The sequence below is a fragment of the Zootoca vivipara genome, chromosome Z (genome assembly GCF_963506605.1).
Source record: "Zootoca vivipara chromosome Z, rZooViv1.1, whole genome shotgun sequence".
NCBI classification, from domain to species: domain Eukaryota; kingdom Metazoa; phylum Chordata; class Lepidosauria; order Squamata; family Lacertidae; genus Zootoca; species Zootoca vivipara.
The window spans coordinates 39,242,291-39,262,453 of record NC_083294.1 but is presented as its reverse complement, the minus strand read 5'-3'; the positions used below and the strand labels follow the sequence as shown (position 1 = coordinate 39,262,453).

Here is a 20,163-nt window from a genome sequence, read left to right as displayed (position 1 = left end):
TGCAAACAGTTGCTCTTGAGAGCCGCATAGGATTTTATAAACTCTATAAACTCTGCCTTGTGCTTTGACAACAACCTGCTTAACACAAATCCCGGACTCAAAAGAGGTTTATAGCGTAGCTGCCACCTTAAAGGGGGACCCGATCATCAAGTTTCTGTTGACACAGCAAGACTATGTACATTAGCTGAGAAACAAGTTCCGCCCCCACATGAGAATGCCTTTAGGCTATCCATACACTAGCCTCCTGATCTTTGAGCCACCAACAGCTGGCTCAGCCAGTGCTAGGCTCTTCCTCCACCCCCAATGCAAATAGGAACCTGTGTAATTTTCCCACAGTCATTAGACATCTGATGTGCAATGAAAACACAGTTGCCCACCAGGCACCAGCAACACTGGCACATAAGCTTGCTGAAAAGTCTGCAGAATTCAGTGGTTCACATTGTGACCTAGCCAAATGAAACACGTTTCTCTTTAATTTCTTTTTCATCTTATGGTTGATTTTGTTTGCTCAATGTGTTTTATAATTTGAGAGGCACTAGAAGTTACCTGCTGTGTTTTGCAGCACAAGCAACTCCTTTCCTGATATGGGAGGGGTGAATCCCTCCTGGGCAGCAGCTATACAACACCATTAACAAGAAGTCTGCATGTCACCTCTCCATCTGGAATCTAGTTTAGTTTATAATCAAGTACCCAACTGCTAGCACCCCAATGCTGTTCTTTTAAAAGCCTGTCCCTCTGAAACACCCAGTCAATCAGAACAGCCACGCCAATATGATTTGGAAGTTTATTTTCAAAACACGTGTTATTTCCTACTCACCATGCTTCAGCTCTCCAACTAAAGAGGACCAAACAAACCCTCAAACGTACATATGCATCTGCTACCTCCTTCAGCAAATGTAGTATGCATGGCTGTCTTCGGTAAACATGTGATCACATTTACCTACCTTTCAGATTTCCCCATCTACTCCTGACACTCATAGCCTTTGTATAGCCTCCTGGGCTCAGTGAACTTCCAAGGTCTCTTGCTTCCTGCTAAACACACAAGGCTCCAGTCTGGAGTCCACAAATGTTGGTTTGACTCTCTGGGTAACCTTTCCTTGCTTTTGCCACCAGCAGCAACAATTCATTTGCACAATTGGGGAAGCAGGGGTAGGTGTTGTTAATTTCATTTGAACCTTTTGCATAAAGAGAGTAGGGCAACTCTCCTACTGCTTCTTCCATACCAGGATGCACCCCCTAACCTCTCCCAAAGTTATCTGAAATTTATAGGAAGGAGGGATTTAAGTCTGAGATAGTTCATTAGGCAGAGTACAAGACTCTTAATCTCAGCGTCATGGGTTTGAGCCCCATGTTGGGCAAAAGATTACTGCATTGCATGGGTGACCATCATCTGCCCCTCTAACTCTACAATGCTATGATCTGGCAGGGTAGCACCTGATCTGTGGGACCCTGCTCTGGTTCTTCCTTTCTTCAGCTCAATAACTACAAACAATCTCTCAACACTGCTTTTTAGGCTCCTGCTTCCTTTGCCCCATTCCTTTAATCACTTGCTCCTTGACGAGGTTTCTTAGCACTCCTTTGCCTCTCCTCCCCATAATAGCATACAGCCATTCCTAACCTTAAGAATGATGCCGTTTCTTCAGAGACTCCCTGCTGCTTCACTTTTCCATGCCTCCATCATTAGCCTCAATTCTTCCCTTCTGGCTCTCCCCCCTTAGTTCATTGACTACTCTTACAAGCCTGGCTAGAAGGCTGGCCTTTCCCAAAGATTCCATTGCAACTGTGTAGCATTGTTTTATAGGAGAGGATGCAAATGTTTCCTCAGAGTTGTTATGAGTTCTAAATAGCCCAAGTCCTCCATGCTTCAGAAACAGTATTTTTCTGTGCATGCTCAATCACTTTAGCATTAGGAGAAGCCTTGATATGGTCCCTTCAATTCAGGAGATGCAGGAGAGTTCAGGTAAAACCTTCTCTGCCATAGTCCTCACTTCTCCTCATCAACTCTAAGATACAGTGCATTGATATTTGATGCTTATCTTGGTTTAATTGCATGTCAAAGTACATTTGATAAGATAAGAAAAATGCATTTGGCTTTGCCCTGGAGAGGCCCTTTCAAGGAAGGCTGCCTGCCACTACTGATCTTTTCAGGGAGAAATGCTTCAAATGAACCCCATAAATCTCCAGAACTCAATCTGAAATATCAGTGGCTTTATAGATCAATTCTATGTACGTTTTATTCAGAAGTGCCCCTGTTGTATTCAGTGGAGCTTACTCCCACAAGTGGATAGGGTTGGGGCCTTATTTTTGCACCCATACACATGGATCAGGCTCTAGGATAGATGAAAGCAGTGTAAGTACCATAACATTAACACACAATACAATCAATTATATTCTCCTTTCAAGGCAATTTAACAGTTCTGCCCTACGATGACTTTTTGTTTCAGCCAAAGCCAATCAATTTATTTAGCATCTGTACAGCCAATCAATTTCTTGTACTATGTAGGCCCTCTAAATGATATCAAGGGAAACTGTTATTCTGGCCAGCTATTCATTAGCTGAAGCACTTGTACTACATTAGGGGATCTGGATTATAGTATTCAGTTTGCAAGGAGCACGGGGGGGGGGGGATGCAGAGAAGTCAAAGGCATGCAGCAGCAAACTCAAAATATTTTTAGTTCACTAAAAGTCACATCAATCACCCAAATCTGTAAGCTCCACCCACAATTGAGGTTCATGTTAACTAGAGTACAATAATCCCATGGCACATATGTTTTAATGCCCCTCCACAATGATAACATGGAAACACTAAATAAATAAATAAATAAATCAGTGCATGTTTAATAACTCCCAGAAGATAATAGGCATCTTTTCAGTATTGTTTCATAGCCATGAGGGACATGCTACAGAGGGAAGGGAGGCCAAGTGTGCTGCTTTCTTTTCTCAAAGGAAAACATTACTACGCAAGACTATTGGTGTCCCTGGAATTCTTCTAAGTGGAAATTGTTCGTATATTGCTTTTATGCATATCCCTGTCACTGCAGCAAATACGGTAGCAGCACAGTAAGCATGCAACTAAGACAACTACCTCATTCACAGAAAAACGTGAGGCAACAGCATGTCATTAGCACACTAGTTTAGCAAACTCAGAAGGAAGGGTGGTCAGAATGTTCATACTTCTGTGATTCCTAATCATTCCTACCAATATACAATGCAATCCAGAGAACTAGAAAATTAAAATTATTTTCCTTGCTCAATACTCAGAATCTTGCATATGATTTCCAGGCAACTTCCCAATCCAGATTGCTTTCAGAATAGTTCTATGTGCCTTCTGACCATTCAATGGACTTCAGACCACTCTAAGGATATTTAATAGATCCCAAAGACATAGATCTTAAGAAAACAAAACGCTCAAAATCAAATAGCTGTTCCATGGGCTCCTAGAAGCAGAGAGGTACATAATGCTAGAATACTGAGGCAGAAGAATAGCAGAATTCAGATATGAGGCAGAAGATTCACTTTTTAACCACCATCAAACTCAAGTCAAGACTGTAAGGAATGCTTGATGATTCCCTTCAGTATACACACCTGGCTAGGTACTGGCACACACCTATGAAAACCCTGTTGACACATGAATGTTTAAAAATCACTTTAAAATAAAAATTTTAAGGGTGGTAAACAAGTGATGAAATCCTTCCAGAGCTTGTCAGTGAAAATCTATAAAGAGGACTTCATATAATTAAAATGCATTGCATAAATGCAAATTATTAACATCCAGATTTGTAATGTTAACATACAAATGAGATAAGCCATTGCAACCTGATTAAAACAGAGTACTAAAGGTTGAGCTGTCTTGTAGACGTGGTGCAGGTGATACCAGGGTCATGCCCAAGTTACTACCATCTTTCAAACCACATGCAAACATGAGCTGGAAGCATGATTATTTACTATTACTACTAATAATGCATTAATACTGCATATGACACATGAGCAACAAGGGTTACCACATATTTTCTGGAAGGGCTTTTATGCTTTAGGTAGATGCACATTGTGTAGAATTTCAATCACAGCCAACATGAACATATTTTACTTACAAGAACTCTCATCTTGGACTGAATACTCTTGAACATGTGCAGAGCACCTTTCAGGATTTTAATTTTCTTCATCTGGCAAGCAGTTAAGATACTAAAACAGAATCATTAGTGGACAGCACAATCATCAGAATGTTTAAGACAGTGGTGTCCAAACTTTTTTCAAAGAGGGCCAGATTTGATGAAGTAAAGGGCCGTGAGGGCCAACCAAAGTTGTTAACTTTTTTTAGGATTGAAGTTGTTGAGGTTTTTTTTAAAGGATTTTACCCCCAGGAAATAAACTGCCACAGGGGCCAGATTAACCCGACTGCTGGGCCGAATTAGGCCCCCAAAACAGACTTTGGACATGCCTGGTTTATGAGGATATCTTATCCAATTGTTATCTGTGCAGCTCCAAAATAACGATTTAAATTTCTACTATCTTTTTTGTATTTGTTACTATATTTTTAGGATGTCACATAAACTGTTTGCAGATTTTCACCAACATATGATGCAGTATATTAATTTCCTCAACAAATAAATGATACAGAAGCTTCTTAAATTGCTTTTACTCACTGCAAGTCCCGTGTTTATCCGAAAATAAGACACCGTCTTATATTTATTTTTCCTTTTAAAAAAAACCCACTATGGCTTATTTTCAGGGGATGTTTTATTTTTTTATTATGGTACAGTTTAACCTACAAGGTTAAACTGCCTATCACTATGGCTTATTTTCGGGGTATGGCTTATATTCCTTGAATGCTTAAAAATCCTGCTAGGGCTTATTTTATGGCTACATCTTATTTTCGGAGAAACAGGGTAATAAAACAAGGAGTTGTTTGCTGCCCTTTTGCAACTGCTTTGGAGTACTTTCAATTTGTATATAGTGGCAAGACAATTGCTTTATTCAGGAGGGTGAATTGAGTTCAGTAGGAACCAAAACCTGGGAGAGTATCTCCAGAGTTAAGATTCCTACATTTTGGATCTACTGTATATGGTATGCAGGATATAATTTTGTGCTAGGTGAAGTGAAGTAGTGTGGACAATGGAGGAACAGCATTAGTACTGTACTTTTGGAGATAGTGTGTGCTCTATGTTTTTTCAGGGATTATAACCTCAGGAGCTGCCCAAGTTGTTCTCAGGATCTTCTGCTTATCTGCTTACTAGAAGTACCAAAGAACCTAAGAAGAGCCTGCTAGATCAGGCCATTAGTCCACCAAGTCCATCATCCTATTCTCACAATGGCCAACCTCTTTTAAAGCCATTCAAGTAGGAAGCCATCACTACTTTCTGAGGGAGCGAGTTCCAGGATTAAACTATACATTGTTTTGAAGAAGTATTTCCTTTTGTCTGCCTTGAATCTTCCAAAATTTAGTTAGCTACTTGCAAAGTGTATTTATGACTGGAGTCAATCCCTAGATGCTAGGTGGTGTGCTCCACTGAACTTACTGGGACAAGTTTCTGTGTTTGCATGCTATCACAGTGAGAACCTGGTGGTGCTTCCCACACCAGGGGAGGAAGGAGTAAGTGGAGTGATTCACAACAGCAATATAGCAACAGCCATGGCTTTCCCCAAAGAATCCTGGAAACTGAAGCTTCTTACAGGTGCTAGGAATGTATTAGGGCAGTGGTTCCCAACAGGTGGTCCGGGGACTCCCAGGGGTCCGCGAGCTATGCCAGAGGGGTCCGCAAGATGCTATTAGAATAAAAAATATATTAAATATATTTCGTATGATAACAGATTTTTTGTTTTGGCCGCTTCCTGCATGAGCAGAGTCTAGCGCAAAACGAGAATTAGATAGAGGCAGTAGTTCTGCTGTATGCCGTTAGGTGGCGCTTTACAAACACTACTGTTTTGCAAAGAGGCAGCGCGCACATTCTACTAACGCTCACCTCCCCAAGATGCTTTGCGCGCATCGGCTTCATTTGTGCGCTACTGCGCAGGTACCCTGTCTTCTCCATTCCCAAATTAAGACTCTTAATTTGGCTCTCACTTTTTAATTATAGGATTAGGAATTAATGGGGGTCCTTGTCACAATAGCGGCTCGATGAGGGGTCCTCGAGAAAATTTTGTTGGGAACCCCTGTATTAGGGGGAAGCTACAGTCCCCAGGATTCTTTGGGGAAAGTCATGTGGTTCAAGTGTATGGTGTACGTCTGCCCTCAATTTTCAATACCCAGGGACAAAAGTCTCTGCAGCTGAACCAGAGAAATACTGTGGGTTGCCATCTTCAACATCAGTGGTCCCTTTAACCCTTTTGCTGCACCTTTCTCTAGAGACTTGGACTATTATGTCACCAACTGCCCTGGTCCACAAGAATACAATACCCCCTTCTCTGCCTTTTCCCTCATATCACACCTTCCAACAGATTTTAATGAAAAGCAGCCCCGAGAGCTAATCTTGGCTAAAAAGCAAGATATAAATTTCATATACGACAGCAGAAAGGTATCAAGGCTGCAATCGTATGTATCCTAAGATGGAAGCAATCAATTAATTAAAGACCCGCAGATATATGCAAGGCCCAAATAAGAAACACTTTACAAAGCAACCACACATCAGACAAGTGCTTGTACACCAAGCGCAAAAATAAGCAATGTCCTTATTTGATTATTGCAACTGAAAACAGCCAACACCACAAAGGTTGTAGAATACCTAAGCAAAAAGGAGAGAGAAGGTAAGAAATGCTTCTTTCTACTTGGGTGTTCAAACACAGAAGAAGATGGATCATAGCTTCTGAGTCAGCAGAGTAGGAGACTCTTCATATGAAAGATTCCTGCACTGCAAGGGGTTGGGCTAGATGAACCTTGGTGTCCCTTCCAACTCCACAATTCTACGATTCCAAGTAAAAAACAAAAGCTTACTGAATACCTCGAACAGCCCAGGGCTGCAAGAAGACAAGAATGTGCCTTGCCTGCAATTCAATTGCATAAAAACACATGCGCGTGACATAGAGAGCCAGTGCAGTGCACAATGGTTTGTCCAGGACCTGGGTTCAAATCCCCAATCAGCTCTGAAGCTCACTCTGGGCCTGTTCCCATCTCTTAGCCTACCTCTCAGGGTTGCCATTAAGGATGAAACGGGGGGAGGAGGAGGAGAGCCATGTCCCGTCCCCGTCCCTCACCTCTCCCCACCCTCCCTCGGAAGATAAAGGTGTTCTATAAACGCGTTAAACAAGCTGCATATCTAAACACACATACGCAATCATATCTATAACTTCCAGGGTAACTCTGTTAGTTAGAGCGCGGTGCTGACGAACGCCAAGGTGGTACTTTCCAGCCCCTTAAGGGGGCAGCGGGCTTATTCTTGCGGGCTGGACTAGAAGATGACCATTGGGAGATCCCTCTCCCCCCAACTCCACCAATTCTGTGCTATACAATACAGTGTATACACGCGCATTTAAAAAAAAGCCAGGTTTTCAATCTAGACTCAGAGGTAGACAGATGCCCAAGCGAGGGGCGCGTCCCGGAAACTGTCCGGCTCCCTCCCTCCCTCCGCCACCCCCACCCCCACCCCTCGTTTTCCTCACCCGGGTGGGTCATGGGGTGAACGTCGTTCCCGGACCCCCCGGCGTAGTTGTAGATGACGGCGGCGGAGGCCTCCCTGGCGGCGGCCACGGCGATCTTTTCGGCGAAGGTGCACCCCCCTCCGCGCTGGATGAGGGCGAGCCACGGGGTGGGCGCCGCCGGGCTGCTGAAGTTGGTAAGCGGGTTGCAGGCGTTGGCCGCCCCGGGCCCTTCGGGGGCCACCACCAGCCCTGCCGCCCTCCGCAGGGGGGAGTCCTGCCCGAAGATGCCGCTCTCGCCCGCGTTCCAGGAGCTCTCGTTGCTGCCGGGCATCCTCCACGACACGTTCAGCCACGCCGTCCACACCGACTGGGCAGAAGCCCCGGGACGGAGACTGCCGGGGCTGCCGCCACCTCCGGCGAGGAGCAGAGCGAAGAAGGCCCACGCGGATTGCCGCCACATCGCCTCAGAAGAGAAGCGCCACACCACGTAGAAAGAGAAGACGCAGGAACAGCAGCAACGCCGCCGTTTGCCTCAGGCGAGCGACTACTAGCCGGACCGCCGCGCTCTTTACCTGAGCCCATTCCCCGCCCATTTCTGGAGGGCGGGGATTCGAGGGGAGGGGAGGGGCAGGGTGGAAGGGGGGTTGAGGCAGAGAGACATGCCCCTCCTCCTCCGTAGCCGGCGAGGGAGGCCCACGTGCGCGCAGGCGCGCGGCGGGGTTCGAGCGTTGGCGGCGCCGCCGCCGCGTTCCGAGCCTTTGTCCCGGGCTCGAAGCGCGTTGTTGGAATCAATAGAAATCAATAAAAATGCCTAAGTAACTGAGGTTCCGCACACATACCCCAACAAAAGATAAGTAGTCTCATGCTGTGTGGACTGATCTATTCCAGAAGTTATCTGGCAGGATAGTAAAAACTGCTACAGTGGAGCCTTGGTTCTCAAACTTAATGTGTTCGGGAACCAAAGCGTTCCAAAACCAAGCTGCACTTTCCCATCATAGCTGCCAAGTTTTCCCTTTTCTCGCGAGGAAGCCTATTCAGCATAAGGGAAAATCCCTTTAAAAAAGGGATAACTTGGCAGCTATGTTTCCCATAGAAAGTAATGCAAAATGGATCAATCCGTTCCAGGCTTTTAAAAACAACCCCTAAAACAGCAATTTAACATGAATTTTACTATCTAACGAAATCATTGATCCATAAAATGAAAGCAATAATGTACTACAGTCACAATCAATCTGGGTTCCACACAGTCACAAAAACAAAACAAAAAAGAGACGCAAAAACGCAAAATAAATAGCAAAAACAGACAGACCTCAGCATAACACTCAAAATGGAAGTGTGGCACTCAAATCGGAAGTGTAACACTAAAAACACAGCACATTTGGCTTCCGGAAACCTTTCACAAACCGGAACACTTACTTCCGGGTTTGCAGTGTTTGGCTTCCAAGTTTTTTGAGTACCAAGGTGTTTGAGAACCAAGGTACCACTGTAGTTAGTTCTGAGTATGGGTTAGCCCTAGCTAATCACTCCCCTGAGCCATTCCCCCCACCCTCAAAAGACAGCTCTTCTCATTTCTATGGGAGTTATTTTTGAGTAAGGGGTGTCTATTGCAACCAAAGTGGATAGCCAGAACCTCAGGTGTTTACTTCTGGTTACGATGCAACTTTTAATGATGAATGCTTTATGAGAACCAAACTATGAAAATGTTCACCAGCAACAACAAAAAAGAGCTAATCATCAGCAACCTATATAAGTACAAGGTTAAAAATGAACAATTAAGGAATTTACAATAACATAAAATATTATAGTTACAGGTAGGTAGCCGTGTTGGTCTGGATCGAAGTAAAATAAAAAAATTCCTTCAGTAGCACCTTAAAGACCAACTAAGTTTTTATTTTGGTATGAGCTTTCGTGTGCACTTCTGAAGAAGTGTGCATGCACACGAAAGCTCATACCAAAATAAAAACTTAGTTGGTCTTTAAGGTGCTACTGAAGGAATTTTTTTATTTTATAAAATATTATAATAAACTGTGTGCTCTTAAGATTGTCATCTGTTGTTCCAATGGCGAGTGGGGAGACGACATGCTTCAGCATCAGGGCCGGCTCTAGGTAGACCCCCGGTGGTGCGGTGTGCCAGGGCGCCAAGCCGGCAGGCGGGGCGCTGCGCGGCAAAGCCGCACGAAAACCATGCTGCGCCCTGCAAGGGCGGGGGCACCGGAGTGATCTCTGCCCCTCAGCGCCAGGGCGTGCAACCTGCTCGAGACTGCCCTGTTCAGCATGAGGGGGGGTTGGGGGCTAGGATTGCAGTCCTAGCAGCCCAGGTTTTAGCAATTTACTCAAGCGTTATGGTGTAAACCACTGAGCCTTGGGCTTGCCAATCGGAAGGTCAGCGGTTCGAATCCCCGCGACAGAGTGAGCTCCCGTTGTTCAGTCCCAGCTCCTGCCAACCTAGCAGTTTGAAAGCACGTCAAAGTGCAAGTAGATAAATAGGTACCAAACATCGTCTCCCTCGGCCAGTAAAGCGAGATGAGCGCCACAACCCCAGAGTCGTTCACAACTGGACTTAACTGTCAGGGGTCCTTTACCTTTACCTTTAAGCCGCATTGATTTATGGTAGACGTAGGTTGCCTTGCAGTGCTTTGCTCACCTGGTTTGGGAGTTAGTCCCACTTCCCCAGGTAAGGGGGAGGGAAATAGAATTGCATTGTTACTGTTTCATGTTATTGCTTGTTTGTTTGTTTATTCACTTGTCTGGCCAAAGCCATTACAAAATTGTGTGTGTGTGTGTGTGTGTGTGTGTGTGTGTGTGTGTGTGTGAAATAAAAACAAAATACACCACACAGTTAAAATAAGGCATTTTGTCATATACAAGTTTGCTGCCCTGAAGAATTTAACCTATCATCCCCACAAACGTTTCTCCTTAAAACTGCCACTCTCAAATTGCTAAACAGGCCACTTTTTCAGAAGTGTAGGGGGACCTGTCGCCTAATGAAAAATTAATTAGATACCCAATCAATCTCCCAATGGGAGATTTACACCTTTGAACAAAGCTGCTCTTAAGTCCTTGTAAATAGTGGAGTAAGTATGGGGGTTAGTCCTACCTACTCCCAGGTAAGGGGGAAAATACATAGAACTGCATTGTAGCTATGCCAACATCTTAAGTGTGTACTCAGAAGGAATCTCCAATGATTTACTAATCTTGAATGCACCTACTCGTTCTGTGAAATCAGCTGGTGAAACTAGTCATAGCTTTAGTTCCACTTATTTTTAAGGGAATGAAAGTGCAACTAACTTCCTTATTATTGAGGCTTTTTGCAGCTCATTAGTGTGTATCAACTGAGAGATTTCCTGCCCTCCCCCTTATCAAATGATTGACTTGGGAAGGGACAATTTGTATCCCCATCAGATATAAACCTCTCTGTCTGCTCCAGTGCTGTGTCTACCTTGTATGCATTTTGGTTTTGCTACCACTGCCAAAATCAGTGAATTTTTTGTGAGGGGGAAGAGAAGAAAAAAATTGCTTGAGAGGCCACACCAGGCTCCTTGGGCTAGGGGTTGACCACCTCTCATCTAGGTCAGGCTTCTCCAAATGTGGGTCTCCAGCTGTTTTGGGGCTACAATTTCCATCACCCCATCATCCATGACCACTCGTCCTGCTGGCTAGGGATGATGGGAGTTGTAGTAAAAAAAAAGATGGCTACCAAGTTTGCGAAAACCCTGATCTAGATATTTTATTGAAGAATTTCTGTACAGATTTAGCCCAGCAAACATTTGTGAAGGGGAAAAACAAACAAATGGCTGTACGCTGATGGTTTACACAAAACAGCACACCTGGCATCTTGCTATTGTCTCGTGTCACAAGCACTGAGACAATTCATGAAAGCAAGTGTGGTGTAGTGATTCAGCAGCCTTTCTCAAACTTGGGTCGCCTGATATTGTTGGACTACAATGCCCATCATCCCTCTCCACTGGTCCTGCTAACTAAGAATGATGGGAGTTGTAGTCCAACAACATCCAGGGACCCAAATTTGAGAAACGATGGATTAGAGTGTCCTGGGCCTGTCAGTGCCTCTCATCCTAACCTTCTTCAAGGGTTGCAGGCATTAAATGAAGAGGATGAGAACCATTGAGCTCCTTAGAGAGGTGGACTGTAAATGCAAGATGTACATTACTGGCTGAAGCTGGTGCAAAGTTACCATACAACTGTCTACTCTGTACCCAGATGATGCAGCTCACTATGGCACCACACATGGGCAGTGGCACAGAGTCAGTTTATACATCATGGGCATCACTTGCTCACCAACCGTTATGGACCCAAGTGCACATTTCCAAACTGGAGAAAGTGTCGTTCTGGAAGCAGCATGCATTACAGCCTGATCTGCTAGGATGGCTCACTCACTTCACGATGCCAATCACTTCTCGATGCTGTGGTCCTTGAAATATGATGATACTTATACGATCCAGTCAATGCTTAGCTGGCAAGAAGCTCAAGAAATATGGCAACTGCTCACCCTGCATCTGGTGATGTCAAGTGCAGTAGCAGACTTCGCGATGCATTAAAACGTTTGTTCTTCTGCATCTGTCTCGGTATCATTGACTTTAGAAAGTGTGCTCTGCGGTAAATGGGTTGTAGATTACATTTTGAGAGAACCACAGTGGCATGGCTGTCTATTTAAAATGAAGCACTGTTGAAAGTTCAACAGAGAACAAAATATGTGCATAACATTAAAAAGTAATAATTTCTAGTAGGGTAGTTGTGTTTGTATTGCAGGAAAACCAACAAAGAGTCATCTGGTAGCTTAAAGACTAATATGTTGTTTGGCATAGGCATCATAGCTGCCAAGTTTTCCCTTTTCTCGTGAGGAAGCCTATTCAGCATAAGGGAAAATCCCTGTAAAAAAGGGATAACTTGGCAGCTATGATAGGCATTTGTGGACTATGCTACACTTCATAGTTATACTACCCATGTTTGGTGACATCTTGGATTGACTGATGGCATGTATATGTCAAAGACTGCTCAGAAACTGCAGTTAGTTCAAAGCACAGCTGCTAGGCTATTGACTGGTGCCGACTAGTGGGACATATATCATGGATATTGAATGACCTTTACTGCCTTCCAATCCATTTCTGAGCACAATTCCAAGTGCTTAGGAGGACTCAAGGACCTAGGGGAACCTCACAGGATGTTCATATAACATTTGGAGGCTCTCCTCCAGGATAGTGACCAGAGAGAGAGAGCCTTCTCAATGGTGGTTCCCTCTTTGTGGAATTCCAGCCCCAAGGAGGGTTGCTTGGCACTAATATTGCTGTCCTTTTAATCCCAGTCCTTTTAATATCTTCAGATGTTTTTAAAACCTTGCTATGATTTATTGCACAGCTTGGGTGTTTTCTTTCTTTCCTGTTTTTATAGACCACATTGGAAATTCTGCTGAATAACCTTTTAAATCAACCGAATAAATAAAATACAATATCAGGAACAACCAACAGTTCCAGTATCAGAATATAAATGCTGTCTACCCTACCATCCCAAGGATCAAGACTGCCACATGCTATAAAGACTTTATAGTGACAAACAGATATCCCACAAACATTTAAGTCATGGAGATAACTGTGACTGAAATCTCACTGCCTTCAAAGGAAAAAACTGTTGGAAAGTTTGCTCTGATTGTTTGGTAAAGTCAAAGATGAGCTGCATTAATGGTGCTGGAAAAATGGGGCAGGGAAATTCCAACCGATAACATTCATTCCAGCATGAAATTATATTTGCTGGCAGATAACTTGTGTTGCTCCAGGCTCTGTTTGACAACAGTTCTAACTCTCTGTGACCTAGTCAAAAAACCCCACGCAATCATGAATAGATCTTCTTCCTTATGTTACACTTAAGTAAACCAATTGCTATTGAAACTGCCTGCCTGTTGCAATAAGATGAATGGGAATCGAGAACCTCTGAGCATGGAAGGAAAACTGATTGACGTGACCTGCTTCTTGCACAGAGATGTGCAATGGAAGAATTGTCAGCTCACTTCCTCGTGTGTCCAGCTATTCATGAAAACATATTTACTAACCAGGTCACAAGCAGATAGGGAGCTTGGGGCTTGAGGAAGCAAGCAGATGGGGACTTTGCCACCCACCAGTAATCAATAATTTCTGTAGCAGTTCACAAGCAGTATGCATTTTACTACAACTACTTATACATCAACCTAGGGCACAAATTATATGCAGGACAAAAGTAGGGAGCATCCTTAATAAAATCAACAATCCCTGAACCCCAACTCCTGTCAAATTTTCCTCAAAGGATGCACACAATCAGGGCCGTCTTTACCAAGGGGTGCAGGGCACCTTGTGTTGAATTCTGGGGGGCGCCTGGCGCCCACCACTCAAGCCACCTAAGCTCTTAACTATCTACCTGTTATGAAATAATAAATAATTTTGATCAAGCTAGAACAACAAAATACATATATACAGTACCTAGGTATTACTGAAATGTATACCTACTGTTTCACTAAAGGACTTTCGACTTTGTGCACTCATTTACCAAAGACACACCAGCAGCGGTGCTTGTCATTCACAACGGCAGCGCTTGACTCAAAGACGGTGCTTGTCATTCACAACAAGGGCGCTTGTCAGACTCAACAACGACACTCACAACTAAATTTGGGGGCACTGAGCGGATCTTTGCACCCCGGCAGCGCATATGCTAAAGACTTGCCTGCACACACTTTGCTTTTGCTAAGCACGGCTGTCTCGGGTTGGTGCCTAGATGAGAGACTGCCAAAAATCCCTGTAAAACCAACTTGTCTGCCACAATAGAAGAAAATGAGGATATAAATCTGCTAAATAAAAGCACCCCTTTCCTAGGCTTAAAAAACAACAACAGCTAAGGAGACTGTCCCCAAAGGGAGTGAGATCAAACCCCCTTTCACACAGGGCTGTATCCAACTAAGTTCTAACAGTAGGTCATTGAAGTTATTGGGTATAAGACAGTCATGCCCATTAATTTAAATGGGTCTACTCTGCATATGACTAATGCTGAATACAACCCCTGGTGATTTAAGCACCATATGAACTCTGAGGGGTATGTTAGGCTAAAATACAGTGACATGAGGTATAGGCTAGCCAGTATATTTTGCAGGCTGGCTTTGAAACTGTGCTTCCCACCCACTGCACCAAACTGAGCACTCCCATTTCAATGCAAGTTTCTTCACTCTTAAGGCTCAAAGCTGTTCTGGCAGAGGCGGATTTCATGGTGCACGATTGGTTGGGTTGCAATGGGCACCACAATTATGATGCAGAATGGAAGGCAAGAGGTGGAGGCCACACCAATTTTGGGCATTGCACAGTGCAACTGAAATTTGAAACCTCAGGGTCCATCACTGGTCCTGGGAATGCACATGGGATTGTGGGGAGGAAACGTCTGCTGCTTCTTTTGACTATTTTAATGGCAAAATAGCTTCATCATCATCATCATCATCATCATCATCATCATCATCATATACCCCACCCATCTGGCTGGGCTTCCCCAGCCACTCTGGGTGGCTTCCAACAAAATATTAAAATACAGTAATCCATCAAACATTAAAAGCTTCCCAGAACAGCTGCCTTGAGATGCCTTCTAAAAGTCTGGTAGTTGTTGTTCTCTTTGACATGTGGTGGGAGGGCATTCCACATGGTGGGCGCCTCTACCGAGAAGGCCCTCTGCCTGGTTCCCTGTAACTTGGCTTCCCTCACCCTGTAACAGTGAGGGAACCGCCAGAAGGCCCTCGGCGCTCGACCTCAGTGTCCAGGTAGAACGATGGGGGTGGAGACGCTCCTTCAGATATTCTGGACCGAGGCCATTTAGGGCTTTAAAGTTCAGCACCAACACTTTGAATTGTGCTCGGAAAGGAACTGGAAGCCAATGGAGATCTCAGCAGCTGCTCCCAGTCACCAGTCTAGCTGCCACATTCTGGATTAGTTGTAGTTTCTGGGTCACCTTCAAAGGTAGCCCCACATAGAGCACATTGCAGTAGTCCAGGTAAGAGATAACCAGAGCATGCACCATCTGGAGAGGCAGTCCGTGGTCAGGTAGGGTCTCAGCCTGTATACCAGATGAAGCTGGTAAACAGCTGCCCAGGACACAGAATTGACCTGCACCTTCATGGGCAGCTGCGAGTCCAAAATGACTCCCAGGCTGCGCACCTGGTCCTTCAGGGGCACAGTTACCCCATTCAGGACCAGGGAGTCCTCCACACCCGCCCGCCTCCTGTCCCCCAGAATCAGTACTTCTGTCTTGTCAGGATTCAACCTCAATCTGTTAGCCACCATCCATCCTCCAACCACCTCCAGGCACTCACACAGGACCTTTACCGCCTTTCTGATTTGAAAGAGAGGTAGAGCTGGGTATCATCCACATATTGATGAACACCCAGCCCTGATGATCCAGCGGCTGCATGTAGATGTTGAAAAGAACGGGGGAGAGGACAGAACCCTCAGGCACCCCACAAGTGAGAACCCAGGGGTCTGAACACTCACCCCCCCACCACCACTTTCTGAACATGGCCCAGGAGGAAGGAGCGGAACCACTGTGTAACAGTGTCCCCAGCTCCCAGCCCCTCTAGACGGTCCAGAAGGATGTTATGGTCAATGGTATCAAAAGCCGCTGGGAGATCCAGCAGAACTAGGAAACAGCTCTCACCTTTGTCCCTAGCCTGCCGGAGATCATCAACCAGTGCAACCAAAGCAGTTTCAGTCCCATGATGAGGCCTGAATCCCGACTGGAAAGAATCCAAATGGTCCGCTTCTTCCAGGCATGCCTGGAGTTGTTCAGCAACCACTCAATCACCTTGCCCAGGAATGGAAGATTTGAGACTGAGCAATAGTTGGCTATATTGGCCGCATCTAAAGATGGTTTTTTAAGAAGCGGTTTGATAACCGCCTCTTTCAGTGGGTCTTGGAAGGCTCCCTCACAGAGAGAAGCATTCACCAACCCATGAAGCCCATCACCCATCCCTTCCTGGCTAGCTTTTAGAAGCCAGAATGGGCAAGGATTAAGGAGACAGGTGGTTGGTTTCACTTGTCCAAGCAGCCTGTCCACATCCTCGGAAGTAACAGATTGGAATTGATCCCACGCAACTTGACTAGACAGGACTTGATAACACTCTCCCACCCCGATCCTGCTTCTACGGTGGAGTCTACCTCTTCCCGAATCTGAGCTACTTTATCTGCAAAAACTTTGCAAGATCATTGCAGGAGATCATGTGGCCTGTAGTGGGCCCTGATGGAGCAGGTGGTTCCACTAAATTGCAAACCACCTGAAAGAGTCTCCTGCTGCTGTTTTACGCAAATGCAATAGAGGCGATGAAGAAGGTCTTATTTGCCGTTGCTATCGCCACTTGGTAGGCTCGACATTGAACTCTTACCTGTGTCCGGTCAGATTCAGAATGAGTTATCCGCCACCGGCGCTCTAGCCATCTCAGGAATTGTTTCATTGCCCTCAGATCCGTGGAAACCACAGGGCTGTCCGGGCTCCATGCAATCAGAGAGGGCACTTCGGAGCCAAACAGTCAATAGCCCTGGTTAACACCACATTCCAGCGGGCCACCAGGGAATCAGCTGAAAGGCCATCAACATGGGATAAAACATCCCCTACCACTCTCTGAAAACCATTTGGATCCATTAAGTGGCGGGGGTGGACCATCCAAATTGGTCCCACCGAAGTCCAGTTGCACCAGGAAGTGATCTGACCAATCCAACCAATGGGTTGGATCCAAACTAAGGTGGCAGGGGGGGGGGAAAGGAGAGGAACAGGAGGCAGTGAGCAGCACACTCTTGGGGCCCCCAGATCTGCCCCCTCTTCCAAATGTCCCCAGCTTGCTGCCTGAACTCACTGACCCTAATGGATGGGCTGGCAGACCCTCCGAGTGTCCCTATTTTCCAGGGACGTCCCTGGTTTAGAGAAGCCATCCCAGTTTCTGATTTGATCCTGGAATGTCTCACTTTTCCTTAGGATGCCCCTATTTTCATTGGAGAAATATTGGATGGGATGGAGTTATCTGACCCCCAAGCCATCTAATGGAAATCCTGTATTGGGAAGTTTTTTAAAAATGTTCAATGTTTTATTATGTTTTTATATATGTTGGAAGCTGCCCAGAGTGGCTGGGGGAACCCAGTCAGATGAGTGGGGTATAAATAAAAAAATTATCATTATGGAATGGGAAGTCCCTATTTTCATTGGAGAAATGTTGGAGGGTCTGGGCTGGTGCTGACTCGTTTGGGCTAAGAAGCTATTTGGAAGAAGCCTTTGGCTCAAGCTATTATCGAGTCAAATTAATGCTTCCAGAAAACAATTAGATGTGGTCCATGCTAATGTGTCTCCATTTCTCTGTTTCTGAACTCTTAACAGTTAATTTCCAGCTTCTACCTGTTAATTTAGGTGCTGTGCATCAAACTGCAATGAATGACCTTGGCTGGCTTATATAATCCGCTTCCATAATGTAATTTACTGTCCTGTAAAACTGGTCTAATTGTATTTCCAGGTACATTTAGTAATAATGACTTGACTGAGAATCTTGATTTGGAAGCCCAAGAAATGTTCGTGAGCAAGGCACTGTAGAGGAGCATGCCGCAAATTAATTAAAACAGGGTTGAAAAAATAACAGCAGGATTTTTTCACAATGGAGACAAATATTTCTCCACTGCAAACGAGTTGAGTGGGGCTAACCTCTTAAGGAGGCATGCTATGGAAGAGTTTGCTCTCAATTTGTTTGACATTGCAAGAGGTTAAATAAATGAAATTGATTTGTGTAGTTTTCCTTTGGCAAAGGAGGGATTAAAAGTTCCATAAATTACTATTTGTAGGTAACCCAACAGTGTCTTTTGAGTTAAATATACAGGAACCCATTCCTCACTGGGAAAAAAAAATCTCAGACAGTTTTTAGTCAGTTTTAAAGAGAAAAGTTGTTAGCATTGAGGGAAAGATTGTGGGAAGAGATTGTCTGCTTTTGAACATTAATTAGCTGCTAGTCTTCCCCCCTTTCTCTTCAAATTAAAACAGAGTAGTCCACACCTGCACATAAGAGGAGGAATTTCAATCTTTCCCATTCGTGCCAGTAGGCTCTTCCTTCAAATGTGTTGATTCTATTTTGCCAATTAAGTCCTGACAAGACATGTGGGCAGAGAGCTGTGCACCCCTTGTTTTTGTTTAAAAAAAAATCAGCAAAAGCACACAGCCAGGCAACTGGAAATTCTCAGCAAGTTTTTATGCAAATCTGAGGGATGAAAAGAATCGCTTCCATTCCTGCAGACACCTCAATTTAGGAGCAAATCTAGAAAAAGAAATGAAAGCAATTGCAAATGATCAGAATGCAGTTTCCAGATTGCTGCCAATGTTTGGCGTAGGAATTTTAAAATGTGCTTTGCTCATGCAATTCCCTGGTTTTTTGTGCAAAACTATGGGATCAAAAGAGGAAGCAATAGCCACCTCTGCTCAGGAGCACACTGGAAATACTTACAAACACAGCTGATAAAGAAATGAAAGCACTAAGTGAGTGGAAAGGGGAGTAGCAGAAAGTGAGGGTTGAAAAAAACCTGTAACTTTTAGTCTGTGATCCGGAGTGGTGATATTTGGACCCCAATCTTTCCCATTTTATTAGATTATCTGTGTGTTGGATAAGGAGGTTAGATTGGTCTCAACCAGGGCCAGGGCCTTTTCAGCACTGGCCCCGATGTGGTGGAACGCTCTGTCACAAGAGACTAGGGCCCTGCGGGATTTAACATCTTTTCGCACTCTGACCCCTTATATGGAATCTGGTATATAAATTTTCCCTTGGCTTTTTTTGCTGGCCCATGTAGGACCAGCATGGATAGCTGGCTCAGGTGAATATCTTATGTTTCCTCCCTTTATGGCCTTGATTTAAGGGCTACTACTGAAATGAGGCTGCATTTTAAGCTGTATTCTAAGTTGTATTTTAATTAACTGTTTGTTTGTTGTTGTTGGTTCCCCCCCCCCCATTACGTTTTGTTGTACAGTAATTCATATTTGGTGTTAGCTGCCATGAGCCCGGCCCTGGCCAGGGAGGGCAGGGTATAAATAAAATTTTGTTTATTTATTTATATTTATTTAAACCTGAATTTAAAGGGGGACAGCATCAAGACTGGTGTTGTATGAGGGTAAAGTCATGTGGACCATGCAAATTAAATTGGGATGCAAGCATCTGCAAACACACAGTAAACTCTGGTTTGACTCTCTCTCTCTCTCTCTCTCTCTCTCTCTCTCTCTCTCTCTCTCTCTCTCTCTCTCTCTCACACACACACACACACACACACACACACACACACTTTAAGAAATAGGAAGCTTAGTCCAATCCCTTTCAAGTTGAAATAGAACAGAACAGGGAGTGTCCCGAAACTAAGTTAGCCTGGCAAAATGGTGCACCCTGCGCACGATGTACAAACAATTCTATGCCCCATGTTGTAGCCAAAAAATACAGCACTGTGACCTGCACAGTGGCTGGACAGGAGTTTCAAGGGAATTTGCAAGGACTTATGTCCTGTGAAAAGTATACCCATGCATATCTTTTTAAGGAGTGAAGGTGGACAGAGGCACACAGCTCAAATT

The 20,163-nt window shown here is 44.6% G+C and overlaps 1 protein-coding gene across 1 annotated transcript in view; it reads right to left on the bottom strand.

Annotated features, from left to right (window-relative positions):
* Window positions 1–8,153, bottom strand: part of RNF128 (ring finger protein 128) — a 37,726-nt gene extending 29,573 nt beyond the window's left edge. Inside the window, exon 1 of the mRNA XM_035113282.2 lies at window positions 7,594–8,153. Within this exon, the coding sequence (XP_034969173.1) occupies window positions 7,594–8,032 (439 nt within the window). The 5' untranslated portion in view covers window positions 8,033–8,153. The remainder of the gene's footprint in view (window positions 1–7,593) is intronic.
* Between the last annotated feature and the right edge of the window lie 12,010 nt (window positions 8,154–20,163).